We start from the raw sequence: 20,593 nt of genomic DNA on the forward strand, positions 1-20,593 counted from the left end.
CCCGCTGCTGTATTAGTTATTGTCCTAACATGGTTTTACGACAGTTTGGATTTGAGCAGTTTATTCCAAGGACTACCGAGCTGGCAACATTCTATGAAGATTTCAAGACCTCGAAGAAATTATTAGAGTCAGTGAAAAAGGCATGGAAGCATCCTGGTAGGGTTACTTCTGTTAAGAGGGTAGAAGGAAAAACAACTAAAGGATATCCAATATGGCAGAAGAAGAGAGGGAAAGGGTACAAAGTTCCTCCATTTGAAGGGCCATCCAGGTCTGTGATTCAGTCTGCTGAAGACATACATGAAGAGGTTCGTGCTCAACAAGAATCTTACAACCTAGATTTGAATTCTGAAGTAGAAGAGTTAACGGCTAAAAAAAGAAAGTTAGCATCTAATCTAGCCATCCGAGAAAAAGCATTGGCTATCACGAAACAGGAAAAGGATGAATTGTCAACTCAGCTACAACATCAACAACTTGAGTTCCAGCGACTATAAGAAAAATATGCACTTCTGTCAGAAGATAAGAGGAAGTAAGATGTCAACATGAAGAGATGGGTTAAAAGAGCATCAAAATCTGAGGAAATAGCATTAAAGTTGGAAGAGGCAAATAAATCACTTCAGGAACAGTGTCAAAATCAAGATGCAGTGATTGCCAATTTAGATGAGCAGGTGAACCATTTGCTTTCCATTGAGCAAACCTTATCATCAGAAAAAGAAAATGCAGAAAAAGAAGTAGAATGTTGGGCTTCTGAAGCTATGCGCTATCATGTACAAGCAAATGATGCCAAGAATTATGCTTCAGGATTAAGAAGCATGGCCCAACAAATAGCAGATGGTGAACCAATGACTAGAAATGAATTCCATCAGTTTTTTGGGCTAATCAGAGATGGGATTAATGAGATAGCAGCATATAACGGTCCAAGGCTTTGGAAAGATTGACTTGTTGTAATTCTGATATTGTAAACCAATAAAAGACAATTTCATCATCTTTTTATTATGAGAAATATTTATTTTGATATGGATTTATGCCATCAAATTTCTTCCCTAAATCGGTTCAAGTTCCTGTAGGTTTGGAGTCCTCAGTGAGAACGTTTTTTAAGAGAATCTGATCTGGTCTATTCCTCATCATAAGTTAAAGGAAAACCTAAAACAAATAACAGGCATACATCATCCATATAGCATTTTGCATCCATTTGTGCATTTCATTCATTTTTATGGCATTCATTCAGGTTGAAATATAGGTCCCCCAAAAGACCATAAAATTCATTACACTCGACTTCGAAGAAAGATAATGGAGAACGAAGAAAGAGCACATCTAGAGGCTCATTATCAAAGGGAGTTGGAGAGCATGAAAAATGATATCGCAAGACTTACAAGTCTACTCGAGCAGGCCCTAGTATCCAAGTCTGGAGAAGATACCTCTACTCAGACAACGGTTGCAACTCCATCTATATCTACTCCAGTAGCTCCTTTCATGTTCACTTCTCAAAATCTAGGGGCAAATCCTTCTTCATCTGAACAGCAGTTCACTGCCAATGTTCCACCAGCACAAGTGCCGATTATAAACTTGACAACTGATGACTCACATAGGATGAGATACTCTAAACCTGTTGATTATGACAAATTGACCGCTCTAGAAGAAAGATTGAGAGCAGTCGAAGGGGCAGACTTATATGATCCTGTTCATGCTGCAGAGATGTGTTTAGTCCCAAATGTAGCTGTACCTAAAGAATTTAGGGTACCGGAATTTATCAAATATACAGGAACTGAATGCCCAGTCACTCATCTTAAATCTTATTGTAATAAGATGGCAGAAGTGGTGAATGATGAGAAACTTCTCATCCATTTCTTTCAAGACAGTCTTTCTGGATCAACACTAAGTTGGTATACAAGACTAGATAATACTAAGATCAGAAAGTGGAAAGATTTGGTCAAAGCTTTTGTGGAGCAATACAAATTCAACATGGAGGTAGCCCCGGACAGGTCAAGCTTGTTAGTCATGGAGAAGGGCAACAAAGAGACTGTAAGAGAATATGCTTTGAGATGGCATGAAAAAGCATCCCATGTGCAACCCTCTTTGTTAGAAAAAGAAATGGTCACTTTGTTTACCAACACTTTTAAATCTCCCTACTTTGAACACCTAGTAGGTAGTTCAGCTCAGCACTTTTATGATGCTGTAACTATTGCTGAGAGGATAGAACAAGCAATAAGAATGGGAAGAATGTTAGAGCCTACTGAGAAGAAAGGCTTTATCAGGAAAAAGAAGGAGTCTGAGGTGAACAATATGGAAGGAGGGTACAAGGGTAAGAAGAAAAATTACCATCACCATAACTTCCAAAGACCTACCCAACAAGTTGCAAGTGTAAGCTTCACTAAACCTTTCCCTCCCAACCAGCAAAACCAACCAAATGACCAACAAAGTAACCAGATTGTTAACCCTCCAAGAAGGAATTTTCAAAGAACCCAAGAACGATTGCCACCATTACCACTTCCCTTGGGAGAAATGTATTCGAAGTTGTTGAGTATTGGGTAAGTGGCCCCTGTTCCTTTAACCCCACTACAACCTCCATACCCAAATTGGTATAAGCCTGATATGACATGTGAATATCATGCTGGCATTGCTGGGCATAACATTGAAAGCTGTAATGCATTAAAAAACAAGCTCCTTCAATTGATAAAAGCTGGATGGATAACTTTTGATGATGCATCGAATGTGAATTCCAACTCTTTACCCAATCATGCTACAAGCAGTGGAGGGGTGAATGCTATCGGAGTAGAGGGTAAGAAGGAAAGAACTTTGAAGGTTTCCATGGAAAAACTGTACGGTATGATGGTACAGTCTGGATATTTATCCGAGTTTGAACCAGTAATGAATGGAAATAATTACTGTAAGTTTCATGCCAAGGTGGGACATCACATTGATGATTGCGAAGAATTTCACCAAAGAGTGAAAAGGATGCTGATTTTCGGCATGATACGGATAGAAAGTGAAGAAGAAAGCAGTGAAGTGGGGATGATAGGCGGCCAGGAGAAAAAAAGAGAGGTTTGCAGACTCCAACCAACTGTGGGTGGTCCGCCAAAACTAATCCTAATCAAGCCTGTATGTACCAATAATGGAAGTTATGGCACAATGCCTTACAATTATGGGTATGCTTTCAACATTAAAAATCCAACTCTTATCTTCCATACTGAAATCGGTGGTTTAACTCGAAGTGGTCGGTGTTTTACACCAGAAGAATTAGAGAGGCAGAGGAAAGCTAAAGGAAAAGAAACAGTTGAGGCTTTTAAAGATATGGAAGTGAACAAACCCATAAGTGAAGAGGAGTCTAATGAATTTCTGAAGTTGATGAAGCATAGTGAGTATAGTATAGTAGATCAGTTGAAGAAAACTCCTGCTAGAATCTCTTTAATGTCACTTATCTTGAGTTCTGAGTTACACCGTAAAGCATTGCAAAAGGTGTTGAATGAAGCATATGTGCCACAGGATATTACTCAAGATACAATGGAGCATTTGGTGGGAAGAATTCAAGCCTCCAATTACTTATATTTCACTGAAGATGAGCTAGAACCGGAAGGGACTGGGCATAACAAGCCCTTGTATATCACTGTGAAATATAAGGACTGTCTGATCGGCAAAGTGCTTGTGGATAATGGTTCAGCTTTGAATATGCTACCAAGGTATATGCTGGATGAGATGCCAATTGGTGCTACTCATATGAGGCCAAGTACTATGACGGCTAGAGCATATGATGGTTCCCCTAGACAGGTGATAGGGACCATTGATATTGAATTGTTTATAGGGCCTCAGATGTTTTTGATAACCCTACAAGTGATGGATATCCATCCTTCCTATAGCATGTTATTAGGAAGGCCATGGATACACGCCTCTGGGGCTGTGACATCATCTCTACACCAATGCCTGAAGTACATCATCAATGGTACTTTAGTGAAAGTTAAGGCAGAAGAAACCTTGTCCATGATAAGGAATGTGGCGGTCCCTTATATTGAAGCAGAAGATTGCAAAGATGGAGATCTCCATGCCTTCGAGATTGTGAACACCGAATGGGTACTGGAGAATACTGTGTTAAGAAGACCAGCTATTTCTAGTACTGCTAGAATGATAGCTAAATGCTTTTTAAAACATGGGCTACCATTCCAGAATGATCTAATTGCTGGAAATCATAAAAGAGTCAACATGATGAAAATTAAGGTCGTTGATCAGAGGTTTGGGCTTGGCTTCAAGCCTAAGAAAGATGATCATAAAAGAGCTGCTAGGATAAAGCGAGAGAGAAGGTTGGCCAGAATAGAAGGAAGAAAGCCAGAGGAAGAAGACATTGCAATCCCACCTATCCATGTTTCTTTTCCAAAGTCAGCATATGTGATGAAACCTGAAAACATGATGGAAGTCTTGGGACAGAAACTTGCTGTCATGGATATCAACAATGTAGAAGAAGGTGAAGAGAAAGGCTGGAACTGTGATGATGAGCCAATAACAATAAAAGAAGATGAATTGTTACCACAGTTAACTATCCATGCTCTAGAAGAAGCTCCAACCAACGCCTTTGTGCGAAAGCTTTCAGTTGAAGAAGTATTCCAGAATTGGGAGATTGAAGAAGCCCCAATTGTTTTTAAGAAGTAATGATTAAGTGTCTACTTATATTTGCTTTTATGTGCTTTGCTTTGTGTTTTTATACCTAGTTTGAAATCTTGGTTCAAGATGACAACATAAGGTCTTTTCATAATTGTTGAGTCAACTTTTAAAATAATATTGAGATCAAGCATTTTCATCAGTGTTTGTTGAATTCCTTTTATTTTTTTCGGCTACAAGATATGCATTCACACTAAAAAACACCTTCCGCTTTCAGGAATTCTAAAAGTGAATCCTCCATAAATCCACAAACATATTGCATTGAAAATGAATGGCTAAACTTTGATAAGGATGAGATTGCAATGGATGAAGAGGAATGGGATGAAGAGTTTGCTAGACGGGTAGAACAGTCGGAGCATGCTTGGAAACCTGCGAAGGAAGAACTAGAGGTGATAAATGTAGGCACCGAGCAAGATAAAAGAGAGTTAAAGATTGGAACTCTGATCACTACAGAAGAAAGATGCAGTTTAACTTCATTACTACAAGAGTATATCGATGTGTTTGCCTGGTCTTATACAGATATGCCTGGTTTAGACATTGATATTGTAGTACACAGATTACCTTTGATAGAAGGATGTAAACCTGTTAAGCAGAAATTAAGAAGAACTCGCCCAGATATTGTGCTCAAAGTCAAGGCAGAGATAGAGAAGCAGTGGGATGCCGGTTTTCTAGAAGTTATTAAATACCCTCAATGGGTATCTAATATAGTGGTGGTACCAAAAAAAGATAACAAAATCAGAGTATGTGTAGATTTCAGGGATCTAAACAAAGCCAGTCCAAAGGATGATTTTCCTTTGCCTCACATAGATGTCCTGGTAGACAATGCTGCTAGGAGTTCAACTTACTCCTTCATGGATGGATTTTCCGGTTATAACCAGATTAAAATGGCTGAAGAAGATAAAGAGAAGACCACTTTTGTCACACCATGGGGAACATTCTGCTACAAAGTGATGCCATTCGGGTTGAAGAATGCTAGAGCCACGTATCAAAGGGCAATGGTGACACTTTTCCATGATATGATGCATAAAGAGATTGAAGTGTATGTGGATGATATGATTGCCAAGTCTAAGAATGAAGAAGATCATGTTCAGGTTCTAAGAAAATTATTTGAAAGACTAAGAAAGTATCAGTTGAAGCTGAATCCTTCAAAATGCTCGTTTGGGGTAAAGTCTGGAAAGTTGCTAGGATTTGTGATAAGCAATAAAGGAATAGAGGTCAATCCTGATAAAGTGAAAGCAATTCAGGCTATGACGGTTCCTAAAACCGAGAAAGAAGTAAGAGGTTTCTTAGGACGTTTGAATTACATTGCTCGATTCATATCTCAGTTAACAACAACATGTGAGCCAATTTTTCGATTACTTCGGAAAAAGAACCCTGGTATATGGGACAAAGATTGTTAAAAGGCTTTTGATAAAATAAAGCAATACTTACAGAATCCACCTTTACTCGTGCCCCCTATGCCTGGAAGACCTTTGATCTTGTATTTGACAGTAACTGAGGTAGCAATGGGCTGTGTGTTGGGACAACATGATGAGTCTGGAAGAAAGGAGCAAGCTATCTATTATCTGAGTAAGAAGTTTACAGATTGTGAATCCAGATATACTGTGACTGAGAAGCTATGTTGTGCTCTTGTATGGAGTATGAAGTGTCTTCGACAATATATGTTGTATTATACCACCTGGTTGATCTCAAAAATGGATCCTCTTAAATACATCTTTGAGAAACCCTACTTGTCAAGCCGAATAGCAAGATGGCAAGTGATGTTGGCTGAGTATGACATTGTATACAAGACAAGAAAATCTGTAAAAGGAAGTGTAATTGCTGATCATCTAGCAGATAATGCTATCAATGACTACGAGCCTTTGAAATTTGACTTCCCGGATGAGGATGTGTTGATAGTAGAAGAGGACAAAGAAAAGAATGATTGGTGGATCATGTATTTTGATGGGGCAGTGAATGTTTCTGGTAATGGAGCAGGCGCTGTGATAATCTCACCTGATAAGAAGCAATATCCCGTCTTAGTCAAACTACAATTTGAATGCACTAACAATACTGCTGAATATGAAGCTTGTATCCTTGGATTAGAAGCTGCTTTAGAGATGAAAATAAAGAAGCTTGATGTCTATGGGGATTCAATGTTAATAATCTGTCAAGTGAAAGGCGAATGGCAGACCAAGGAAGAAAAATTGATACCATATCAACAATATCTCTCGAAACTGACTGAGGGCTTTGATGAGATAGATTTTACCCACATGGGAAGAGACAAAAACCAGTTTGCTGATGCTTTGGCAACCTTAGCTTCTATGGCCAAAACTGATTACGGAGTAAGGGTACAACCAATCTGCATTGAGATTAGAAATTTTCCAGCTCATTGTTGTTCAATTGAAGGAGAAATAGATGGGAACCCATGGTTTTATGACATCAAGCAGTTTATCCAATATCAAGAGTATCCCTTGGGGGCATCCAAAGCAGATATGAAGACCTTGAGAAGGTTGGCTCTGGAATTTTACCTGGATGGAGAAATTCTATACAAAAGGTCATTCAATGGGACTTTATTGAGATGTCTAGATGAAATCGAAGCTAAGGTAGCATTGCAAGAAATTCATGAAGGAATTTGTGCAACTCATACAAGTGGGCATATGATGGCTAAACAATTACAACGATCTGGGTATTTCTGGATGACCATGGAGAAAGATTGCATCGATTATGTCAGGAAATGTCATAAATGTCAAGTGTATAGTGATAAGATAAATGCACCTCCAGCTCCTCTATTTAATATGACATCACCATGGCCATTTGCAATGTGGGGAATAGATGTGATTGGGCCAATCAACCCAAAGGCCAGTAATAAGCATCAATTTATCTTAGTAGCCATTGATTACTTCACAAAGTGGGTGGAGGCCAGCTCTTATGCCCATGTAACTCAAAAGGTGGTCAAGAGTTTTATTGAGAAAGATTTGATCTGTCGGTATGGTTCACCTGAGAAGATAGTGACCGACAATGCCCAGAATTTTAATGGAAAAATGATCACAGAATTGTGTATGAAGTGGAAAATTAAACATTCAAACTCATCTCCCTACAGACCAAAGATGAATGGTGCTGTCGAAGCTGCAAACAAGAATATCAAGAAGATTATCCAGAAGATGGTAGTCACTTACAAGGATTGGCACGAGATGCTTCCTTTTGCTCTACATGCATATCGCATAGCAGTAAGAACATCTACTGGAGCTACACCTTATTCACTAGTATTTGGGATGGAGGCGGTGATGCCTTTGGAAGTAGAAATTCCATCTTTGAGAGTACTAATAGAATCTGAACTAGAAGAAGCTGAATGGGCTAAAGTGAGATATGAGCAGCTAAACATGATAAGTGAGAAGAGGTTGGCTGCAATTTGTCATCACCAGCTATACCAAAGAAGGATGGCTAAAGCATATGACCGGAAAGTCCGACCAAGAGAATTCAAAGAAGGGGATCTTGTACTCAAAAAAATTTTACCACTACCAAGTGAAGACCGAAGCAAGTGGGCACCAAACTATGAAGGCCTATATGTAGTGAAGAAAGCATTCTCCGGAGGGGCTATGTTGTTAACTAGGATGGATGGAGATGATTTACCTAGGCCCGTGAACTCTGATTCTGTGAAAAAGTATTATGTATGATGTATTTCATCCAATCAAAATCAAATGAAATGAAGTTTTGGCCAGGAAATTCTCTTTGCATATACCTCACCAAAAAGCCCATGCATGATCGCAATGGCTCAACAATCTGATCTTTCAAATTTTTTTTTTTACAAGAGAACCCATTCTTCTTAAATGAGGTTTTAAAAGAATTGATTTTGTTTATGATTTCAATGAAATAAATCAATGATTTGTTTAGGATAATGTTCAAAGCAATTCTCTTAAAAGAGATGACCATACAAGTCAAAAACATGCAATTGGAACAACTATCACTTAAATTCTGTCTTAGACTTACATTTTATCAGCATGAATAATGGTTGGTAGTACATTAGCTTGTCATGGACTCGCAAAACATGGTATCTTATAAATCCAAAACATTACGCTGGATGTGGACAAAGTTTATTGGTTTTAACCGATCTTACTTGAAATGAAGAAAGGCCATCTTTGATATTCCTTTCACTTTCTTTTAAAATCATCCTTTACAGTCCCAATTTGAGCCGAGTCTATTTAAAGTTTTTTTTCATAAGAACCTTAACTAAGATCACACCCTACACTGGGGGCAAAATGAAAGAAATGATCATGGAAATCATCTTGAAGACATGTGAGCTTATGAGTTTGACAACAAGGAATTCAAAAAAAAAATCCAAATAATTGAGAGAATTCCCAACAAATAGAAAAAAATTCCTAATTTGGAATATTTAGTATATTTTGTTGTCAAGATAGCAAAAGGAAAGATGAAGATAAGATAACAGTGATCTATAGTTTTCAAACCCTTAAACACTTTTTTTGAGCTTATGAAATCCCTTTTCTTTTACAGCCTTGAGCCATAAATACATTACATGCCTTTAAAGTCCCTTCTAATCAAGGAAGCAACCTGAATTAATAAACAGCGTTCCCAAAATATAAGAGATTTTTTCATAAAGAGTCATGATGTAACAAATAATTACTCATTATTATTCATGCTGATAAAAGGAGTGTTTCTAAACATAAAAGGCAATTGTTCCTTTTCCCTCAAAATACATTCAAGCAATCGCTTGAACACGTTGAAAACCAAAGCAGAAGGTCATCTCATCACTTACCTTTATTTGAGATTACTTTTACTAAGAGATTTAATATAAATCCTTAGAGTTGCTTGAACATTGTTATAAAAAGACATTTAGAGTTTCAGTTTTCAAAAACAAAAGAGATCTTTTGAAAAATCATTTTTGAAAAAATGGTTTTCTATGTGAAGAAGAAAGATATATGACACACCAAGAGTCAGTGTTAGAAAATCAGAGATTCTAACGACAGCAAGAGCAAATGAGGAAATGAAAAAAGACAGTTACTTCTTTCAAGGGTAGAGAAGCAATCACAAGAAATATTCCAGAGGCAAAGAAGCAGTCACCTGATTTCTAATGGCACAAAGAAATTTGTTTTCCTGGTGGGAGATACACATGAAAAATGAGTGAGATAATCCTCATATATTGACCATGTGAATTGGTTAAAGAATCCTCAACAATGGAAATGTTACCAACAACACGATGTCAGACCAGGGAGAAGATAATGCTCTCAATGAAGTATCCAATGGAGAAAGAGGCAGTGACTATTGAGAAACTCAAACAAAGTTTATCTTGGAGAACTCAACAGCATGGGTCAGCTTGAGTAGATTTGAAAGACGCGTGAATCAAAAGAGTTTGCTAACAATCAAGATCGCCAGACAAGATGAATGGGGGATCTATATTTCAAAAAGGTAAGATGCATCACATATCATCTAATTTCACAAACATTGCATATTTGTCTTGTAGATATTTCTTGAAACAAAATTCCCAACGGGATCCAACGAGATTCAGACGAAATGAAGTCATTTTAATCACATCCAATATGACAATTTCATGAAAGCAAAATTCATAAATGAAGACAAGAAAGATGGATTTTTTATTCATGACAAAAGGTTTAAAAGTACAAATATTAAATAGTACGAGGACGATCAGAAATATTGTCATCTTGATCATTAATCAGGCCTCGAAGTTCTTCAAATTGTTTACGCATATTCTCCATCTCTTCCTCAAACTCGAGGTGTCGTGTGTTAGCATAGTCCTTCCAAAAGTCGACACGTGTATTCAGCTCTTGGTTCCTCCTCTCCAAGTCGTTTCTCTGACGTCTTTCATCACGGAGTTTATTCCTTAAATTCTCAATCAGATGATGGAGATCAAGAACCTGAGTATTCAGCTCAAGTCTTCTAGCATGAAGACGCTCTGCAACGTTCACTAGAGATGAAGTAGCTCTGATACTGAGAGCAAGTGACTGATTCACTACTTCAATATCGCTCCTAGCTGCCAGCATGGTTTCATCACGGGGAAGGACCATGTCTCTAGCCACGGCTACAGCAGTATCTTCATTGTCCATTACAGTATCTTCTATTGTAACTGGACGACCATTCACTTTAAAAGTAGTACGCCAAACTATAGGCTCTACTGCAGAAACAAGATTTGGGTTAACATTGGAAGAAGAGGAAGACATGATTAAAGCTTCAAGAGTTGGGAACTTTGAAAGGCTTGAAATACAAGAAGTTGATGATGTTTGTCACCAAAAACTGCGTAATTTATAAGGATTCTACTCTTACTATTACTCTGAACAGATGATCAAATCTCAACCGTAGATATAAGACTTTCATGAGAAGCTTTCATCATCTCTAAGATCGATTGCAAATCAGATCTCAGCCGTAGATATAAGACTTTCGTGAGAAGCTTTCATCATCTCTAAGATCGATTTACAAATCAGATCTCAACCGTAGATATAAGACTTTCGTGAGAAGCTTTCATCATCTTTGAGATCGATTTTTACAAATCAGATCTGAGTCATACAAATATGACTTCCTTTATAAGTTTTCATGAACCTTGAAAATCATAGTGAAATTACTTTCATGTATTTTATAAAATCAATCTGAAATCACTTTCATGTACTTTACAAAACCATTATTGAAATCACTTTCATGTATTTCATAAAATCAATCTGAAATCACTTTCATGTATTTCAGAAAACCATTGTTGAAATCACTTTCATGTATTTCACAAAATCAACGATGAATTTACTTTCATGTATTTCATAATAAAAAAATTCTAAAATCACTTTCATGTATTTCAGGAAACCATTGATGAAATCACTTTCATGTATTTCACTAAACCATTGTTGAAATCACTTCAAGTATTTCACAAAAAAATCAAGATTGAAAACATTTTCATGTTTTTCACTTGGGCAGGTCGCCCATAAGAATTAGACCAACTGAAAATATATGTGTTTTTCCACATCTCCATCATTTTTCTTTACAAAACTTCCTATGCAAAGTCAAAAGAAAATGATTTCTTCAATGTCTTTGCGCCGTAAGCATTGTAAAGAGGGGGCAACTGTTGTAACCCAATTTTGGATTCACTAATTTTTTTTAAATGTTATTTTACCTTATTATTCATGACAAAAAAAATAAAAAAAAAAGAAAAAGAAAAGAAAAAAAGAGAGTTTAAAATATATTTTCTCGAGTCAACCATCATTTTCTGTCAAAACCAAGTCCACCAGGTCAATACGGGTTAAATGATGTCGACTGGGATAAAAAAAAATGAGATTCAGGACGTTTCGGGTCAAAACCGAGTCCACCGGGTCAATACGGGTCCCACCATGTCGACCGGGATGAAAAATGAGTTTCGGACTATTTTTGTCAAAACTGGTATTTTTGGGTCAAAAAACCCGGTCCACCGAGTTGATACCCGTATAAAAAAGTTTAGTCAAAACCGAGTTCACCGGGTCAATACGGGTCCCACCATGTCGACCGGGATGAAAAATGAGTTTTGGGCTGTTTCGGGTCAAAACCGTCATTTTCGGTCAAAACCAAGTCCACCGGGTCAATACGGGTCGCACCATGTCGACCGGGATGAAAAATGAGTTTCGGGCTGTTTCGGGTCAAAACCGTCATTTTCGGTCAAAACCAAGTCCACCGGGTCAATACGGGTCGCACCATGTCGACCGGGATGAAAAATGAGTTTCGGGCTGTTTCGGGTCAAAACCGTCATTTTCGGTCAAAACAAAGTCCACCGGGTCAATACTGGTCCCACCATGTCGACCGAGATGAAAAATGAGTTTCGGGCTGTTTTGGGTCAAAACCGTCATTTTCGGTCGAAACCGAGTCCACCGGGTTAATACGGGTCCCACCATGTCGACCGCGATAAAAAATGAGTTTTGGACTATTTTGGTCAAAAAACCCGGTCCACCGAGTTGATACCCGTATAAAAAAGTTTTTTTTTAATTTAAAATTGATTTTTAGCGGGTGAAAAAACTTTTTATAATACTAATTTAAATTTTTAATTTTTACTCCAATAAATAAATATTATTATTATTATTATTATTTAGTATTATTATATATAATAAAATAAATAGTAATCGGTGGACGTTTGAAAATTTTAACAATCCATGAATTGTTGTCTGAATTCATTGGCTATAAATAGCCAATGAATTCAAGACAGAAAGGGGGGGAAAGGATTAAAAAATTCATTCTGAATCAAATTCTCAATTCTCAAATTCACGTATTACTATTTGGGGTTACTGTTTGGGAACTATTCATTTTTTTAATACTTTTGCGATTCTCTCTCTCTCCGCCGATCTACCATTTTCTGCCGTCTCAAGCCGTGCAAACATGACAGAAACGTGCATCGCCTCCTCCTGAGCAAAACCCCGGCCGTTTTATACTTTTGCACCGATGATTTTGGCCGGAAAAAGGCCGCGACCGACATCGACCAATCGACTTTCAAGTCGTCGATTCTCCCTCCTCAGCCATCAACGGCCAACGAGACAACCACCATCAGAATCCTCGTCCTTAGATCTACCAGAATCGACCATCTGTTGGCCGTGAACAGTAACCGCGCGTGATCCACAGGCGCCGCTAGTGGCATTTTCGTAAATTTTCGCTAAATCCGAGGGTATTTCAGTATTTTGCCTATACAGGGGTACCCAGGTAATTTTCTATGATATTTTATGATATTTTTATATATAAATACTTGTAAATTTTTGCACGTGAAAAAAACAACAAAAAAATAAACCAAAATAAATAACGACGCGGGTTTAACACCCATTTTATCATATCACTGTTTATGGGTCAAAAACCCATTTTTCAAGAATTAATATATCTCTTTATCAATGATATCAAAATAATTTTTATTTTATAAAATAAATATTATTTTTCGACACGTCTCTTTTATTTATAGAAAAGGACTGATGTCAAAAATTTAAATACCAAATATGGATTATGTCCATTATTATTTATTTTGGTAAATCAGACGTAAGTCTCCTGTTTAGGGATAAACGTCGACATTTTAGACAAAGTCTCCTAATTTTAAGGACTGATGTCATTTTTAACGCGTCTCCTATTTTTAGGGACCGACGTTAATCATGTTAAAAATTTACAAATAAGCTCAAAATATAATAGCATTTGAATCAAAATAAGAAAAACACACAAGTAAAGGTAACCTTTCTCTGAAAGGATGTTTTAAGGGTGGTGTCTACCTTCCCTTAATCATAGCTAACCCAGTATTCGAATCTCTGGGACCAGTGTCTAATTTTGGATTTCTAGTTCCCTCAAATTACTAGATGGCGACTTCAAATAAAATCTTTATTTCCCCCTAATCAAATAAAAAATTAAATTCCTTTTGTTTAAAAAAAAACAAATAAAAAAAGGAGTAAAGCCGTCGCCCGACGTCGTGGAGCGACAGTAGGTATGGAAGCCATGTTTTTGAAATAATAAAAATTATGTATGTATCTTAGCTGAGTCACCATAATCAAAACTTGAGGGAATTGTGATTTTATATATAAAAATTTAAAAAGACCATTTAACTTTTAATAAATAAAATAATACTATTTAAGAAATATTTCCCATGCATGTGGGGGCTTAACCAGGTCTATATTATGTAGGGTTCACTTCGCTACTTTTCTTAAAATAAAAATTTTAAAAAATAAGATTATTCAACTTAATAAATCAAATTCAATTACAATATATGTACATTGATGTACCTGCTTAAAAGTTTCAAAAATTTTAGAATTATAATTAATTTTTTTTTATTTCATCATAATATAAAAAAATAAAAACACTAATGAACAATCAATCTTTTATTTATAATATTAAGATTCAATCATTTTTTTACCTTTAAAAATTAACTCATTATTTTTAAAATAAGATTCATAAATAAATTTTTTGATAATCTCATGAATCTTTCAAATAAGATTTTGAGCGGTAGCGCCTTACCTATCATCGCTCTTTTGGTTTAGCATTCTATGCCTAGATGACGTTACGGCATGCATAAATTAAAGAGCTGGCATATATAAAAAAAGTTTTGATTGAAAATTCATATAATTTTTATCAGAAAAAGTTTTAAAAAACCAATAAAAAGCTGAGTTGCTGATCGCCACAGCGGACCATTTCACAATTTATGTCTAAATGGTCGGTCGATATATAGCAGCAAATAAATTTATGCCCTTATAAACGTGAAAAGATTTTGAGCGGTAGCGCACTACCTCGCTTCTTGTATAATACATAGCTGTTTTGGTTTAGCATTTTATGGCTGGATGATGTGATAGCAGGCAGAAAAGAGCTTGCATATACAAAAATAGTTTAATTAAAAATTCACATCATTTTTATCAAAACAAAGTGTTCATAAACAAATCGATGGTTGAATTGCTAACTGGCAGTTGACCATTTCACAATTTATGTCTGAATGGTCGGTGGATATATAGCTGGAAGCAAATGACTGATTCCAAACACTTATCATCCTTTGGTGCATAAATTGTTCTAACCTCACTCTATCTTAGTTTTATGTCTTTTATCGATCTATTAATCGTCAACACAAACCTTTCGTAGGGCACGAAATTGGAGTGGTAATTAATGAATGCTCCATCACTCACTGTAAAGGGCCAAATCTTGGAGATGGTCACTACCATCTCTATCAGAAAAACGTGAGATAAGAATTCGCTTTCGAAAATCATTAGTTGCTGATAATATCTTGCTTGTTCAAAATATAGAGATTTTTCTTACTGAAAGTATTGACCAACAAAACAATTATGTTTACTGCTTGGTTTGGTTTGAAAGAGAGCAGGTTGATGATGATTTATAAATATGAATCTGTCAATATGAACTATTCATTTATCACTCGTGTATAAAAAAGGATTGCTGCTATGCATGTCAAATCCGACTATGTCGGTAAATATAAATATATTATTCATTTTTCTTAACTTCTTTAAAATAATATTATTTTAAATAAGCTCCACAAAGATAGCTATATAAGTAGCTTAATTAATTTTGAGAAATGTAATTTAATTGGTTAGATTTTAAATTTATTTTAAAAAATTATTAGTTTGAATTTTAATTATTAAAAATATATAAAATTATTAATTTTAAAATTTATAAAATTAATTAGATAAATAGACGCTTATTCAATACTTGCATGCTTCTTTAAAAAAAAAAAACAGAAGAAGAAGAAAGGGAATCCCTGTAATGGCGGTGGTTCCTTTTATCTCAGCAGACGGGGCCCCTTTACCCTTTTGTCGGGTATTCCAAGATTGAGTGCTGGCGGGGGTTTATTTAATCCATCTCTCGTATCCAAGTCTCAATCTAGGAAGTATGTTTCCCGATGATTTGACAGGAACACTTGCAGTATTGAGCAACAATAAGGGACAATTTCCCTTGGCCCCTCTCAATTAAACGGAGCTGGTGAAGCCTATCAGAATTCTCATGCAAGCAAGAACATGGACCGGCCAATTTGAACAAAAGTATTGTCGGCCAAGCAATTATCTTTTCCCCTGCTGAAATAATTCTTAATATCGCTTTTAAGGTTTGACGGTTACACGTGCAAATGCTGCAAGCCCTGATCAGCTGGAATCTCGGAAACCGTACCCAGATGGACCCACTTCAATCATGAAAACTTTAGCAGCAAATCCCCAAAAGCATATTGGAAAAGTGATAGTTATATTTCTCATCTAGATGGGCATTTATTATAATAAAATTATTTTGAAATATTTTTATATTTTTTATTTAAATATATTATTAATTACAATAAAATTATTTTAATTATTTTATATTTTTCACCTATCATGTCATTCATTACAATAAAACTAGTTTAAAAATCTTTCAATTTTTACTTATACAAGTCATCTATTATAATAAATTCACTTTAAAAAATCTTTGTATTTTTTTCTTGAATAAATCATCTATCACAATAAAATCATTTTAAAAAATAATTTAAAATGATATAATAATAAACATATCACTTTCTCTTGCATTTTTCACCAATATAAGTCATTTGTTACAATGAGATCATTTCAAAAACAAATCTTAGTATTTTTCTCATAGACAAATCATCCATCACAATAAAATTATTTTGAAAAATTATTTTATTTTTTATCTAGACAGATTGCTTATTATAATGAGATTATTTTAAAAAATCTTTGTTTTTTTACCTAGACAGATCACCTATTACAATAAGACCACTTTGAAAAATCTTTATATTTTTTAATATGGAAATGCCCATTATGCTAAGATCATTTTAAAAAATATTTGCATTTGAGTAAGTCACCAATTACAATTAAACCACTTTAATGTTTTTTTCCATGATAAAAATGCACTTTTAAGTACTAATCAAAGACCCTTTGAAATCCTTTGTATTTTTCACCTGAGCAGGTAACTCATTAGAATAAAATCACCCTTTGAAATCTTTTGTATTTTTCACATGAGCAGGTAACTCATTAGAATAAAATCACTCAAAAAATCTTTTTATTTTTTTACCTAGACAAATCACCCATGATAATAAGACAATATTTGGAAAAAAAACCTTTGTATTTTTTATCTAGATAGATTACCCATGACAATTTAGCTATTCAAAAATCTTTGAATTCTACAAAAAATCAGGTTGCCTAGTACAAGCATACCACATCAAAAAGTCTTTTACAAAGATCTTTTTTTTTTACAAATCATATCCCTTTTTCATCTTGTGTATTTTTTAACCTTCACTTCAAATATTTTTAGAAAGATTGACATATCTTGATCTCGTAAATTTGTTATCACTCATTCTTTCATTTTTATTTTTTTTTACAAATCTTACCATCTCAATTCTCTCATGAGACTTTTTATCTAGTTAGGTGGGGGCAATAACCATGCAAGCGTAGGCTGGACCCAATCTAGATATCTAGGCCGAGTCCAGCCCACCCTAAAAAAAAAAAAAGAATAAGGGTTCGTTGGGCCCTAAGTTGACTTAACTGGATTGAGTCAGGCTGGACTAATTTGATTTGTATTTAATAATAATTTAATAATATTTAATATTTAAACAAATGAAAAGAAATTAATTTTTTTTAAAGTACTTTTAAATAACTGTAATATATTAGGCAATATATTTATACTATAAGATTAAGATCCAATATTAAAATACTTTATTTACTTTGAAAAAATTAAAAAAAAATTAAAAAAAAGTCTTAAAAATTTTAAAATAATTTCCTTTCAAAAAATAAAAAAAAAATATTTTGTCTTCATGTATACAACTAAATCCTAAATGTTTTCCAAACATATTTATTTTATAAAGAAATACATCTTTCTAATGTTTTAAAAATAAAAAAATATACATCATAAGTAGTTTATAATTATCTATTAGGGTTGACTAAAATATCATAAACCCTTAACTAATCATTATGTTCATATTATATTTAAAGTGTTAGGATGTGATTGTAGGCTTCAACATTTAGGGATGTAAAATTACAATGTAAAGTGTAATTTAACAAAGTATAAAATAAATACTATGCTAAAATTTATGCTTTAGAACAATTAGGATTTGCCTTGTATTTTAGAGAAGACCAATGAAAAAGCACTACCTATGGATAGAAACACAATCTCAAAAACCAATCAAATAATAATGTGACTTACCTCTGGTATGGTACACTAAGGGATATGCTTTTTTCCTTTGCACATCATAGGTTTTTTAATAATCATAACCATAATTTTATGATTATTGTCATAACCTAATTATGGGTTATTCCCAAAAAATCAATTTATTTTTCAAAATAAAAATAAAAAAATAAAATAAAGGCTGGCAAGCTAAATTGAGGGGGCTAGAAAATCAAGCTCTAATTTTGTAGAAAAAACAAAGGGCTAATTGTACCCCTTTATGTCCAAACAATGAAGGAAACAATGCAAATTCAAGGTCAAATTAAATAATTATTGGATGAATTTGTATACACATTAAGTCCAAGAACATAATTAAATTTTTAGTAGGCCAATTTGATTTAATCATGGGACAAATTGAATTTTAATTATCTTTAAGAATTAATTTTGGTTCAATTAAAGGATTTAATTATGTGCAAGCACTTAATTATACTTTAAATGGGTCTAATTTTATTTGGGGCTTAATTAGTGAAAACTTAAGTTCAAGGACATAATTAAAATTTTAATAGGCCAATTTGATTTAATCATGAAAAAAATTAAATTTTAATTATGTTTAAGAATTAATTTGGATCTAATTAAAGGATTTAATTAAGTACAAGGACTTAATTGTACTTTAAATGGATCAAATTAATTTTATTTGGGGCGTAGTTGGTGAAAAATTAAGTGTGGGAGCTTAATTTGGGCTTAATTGAGAAGATTGAAATTTTAAGAGACCAACTTTAATTTTTACCAAGTTAATTGATTGAAATCAGGGGAAAAATTGCAAGAAAATTCAAGTTTTAAGATCAATTAGGGGTTAAATTGACAAAATTCACATGTAGGGACTAATCTCCAAGAGACGCCACATTTTAGGGGCTTAATTGAGAAAAACCAGGGGCTAAATTGAGGAAATTAAAAGTTTAATGGTCAATTAGATATTAAATTGATAAATTCTAAGACCAAGGACCATATTAGAAAAGGCACATAACTTCAGCGATCCAATTGAAGTTTAGAAGGGGCTTCATTGTATTAAATCAAAAGTTCAGGGTCAATTAGGGGTTCAATTAAAATCAATTGAAAGAAAGAAGACTTAATTGAAATTTAGTAAAAATCCATATTTCAGTCCAAAATAGCATCATTTTACATTAAGAAAAAAAAAGAGGACCAAACGACATGTCTTCTGGTCACTGTTCATTGTCTTCTTCTTTTACCCGGTTAAAGCTGATTCGGTAGCCTACTTTACAGGTCAATTTAATGCACTAAACGTCCACCAAATTTAACCAAACTTGCACGAAAATAATCCTCTGTGGTGCCGACGCCGGCCTAAACATACCCACTAAGGCAGCTTTTTCTGCAGAATTGACAACTTAGGATGCCTACTTTAAACCAATGGTGGGATCGTTTCCAATTGAATCAATGGCTGAAAGTTTACCCCGGTGTAGATGAGATTACCCTCTTTCACCGCCTATAAATAGAGGTGCCATTGATGACCAGAAGGAGGAGAAAAAGGGGTCCAAAAATCAGCGTATTCCACTATTTTCTTTTCCAGCCAACATTCCTCCCTTCCTTCTCTCTCCACCAACTCTTTAGCCCCTGAAGACCCCACAAACGCCTTCTTCCTCCACCAAAAGATGGCAGTGTAGCCTCCCTGCAAACCCAAATCCTTATCAGAGGCAAAACAGCCACCGTGACCGCCGATCCCTCTCCTGTTACAAATTTCCTTCTCCTTCTTTCATCCTGCTCTATCCACAGCCATTGTCTCTGCCACAGCTTCAGCCACCGTCCTCACGTCAGCTACTCCCCGTCTCGACCATATAAACCTCCATTTAGACACTTTGGCGTCAGGTAGCGCCGCCTCCCCGGTATTGCTAACAGAGTTGCTGCATGTAAGATGAATTGTCGTTCTACATGCAGCAACATTAATTAGCATGGTTGCTGGGTCGGGCCAGCAACCATGCGAGTCTGGACCAGGCCCAAAAAGATAAGTTGGGCTAATATCAGCCCAACCCACATATTTAATATTATATATATATATATTATATTATATTAAAAAACAAAAAAAAATTCAACAAAAATCCTTTAAATTTTTTTGATTTTTTAAAATATGTTTCTATTAATTTTGCATAATATCGGATTGTATATTTACACTGTAAAATACAAATTCGACATTAAAATACTTGATTTTCTCCAAAATATTTCAAAAAAATTAAAAATATTTCTAAAAATCTAAAAAAAACTTTTTAATCAAATTTCATTTTTAAAAATTGTTTTCATGCATATAGCCAAATTCTAAAAAATTTCCAAGCATATTTTCATTAAACAAATTGCATATTTTTCATGTTTTGAAAACCCAAAA

At 34.8% G+C, this 20,593-nt stretch overlaps 1 protein-coding gene across 1 annotated transcript; it reads left to right on the forward strand.

The window, feature by feature from the left end:
- Positions 1-539: 539 nt before the first annotated feature.
- On the forward strand, positions 540-8,288 carry LOC105114980 (uncharacterized; the record flags this gene model as incomplete). Its single annotated transcript, XM_011011729.1, is given in 6 exon segments — positions 540-912; positions 1,493-1,734; positions 2,188-2,525; positions 2,637-3,748; positions 3,827-4,620; positions 4,995-8,288. Coding segments are annotated over 6 exon segments (6,153 nt in total), but the record flags the coding sequence as incomplete, so codon positions are not given.
- Positions 8,289-20,593: the final 12,305 nt, after the last annotated feature.

The sequence above is a fragment of the Populus euphratica genome, unplaced genomic scaffold, assembly GCF_000495115.2.
Source record: "Populus euphratica unplaced genomic scaffold, PopEup_1.0 scaffold612.1, whole genome shotgun sequence".
In the NCBI taxonomy this organism is placed as follows: Eukaryota; Viridiplantae; Streptophyta; class Magnoliopsida; order Malpighiales; family Salicaceae; genus Populus; species Populus euphratica.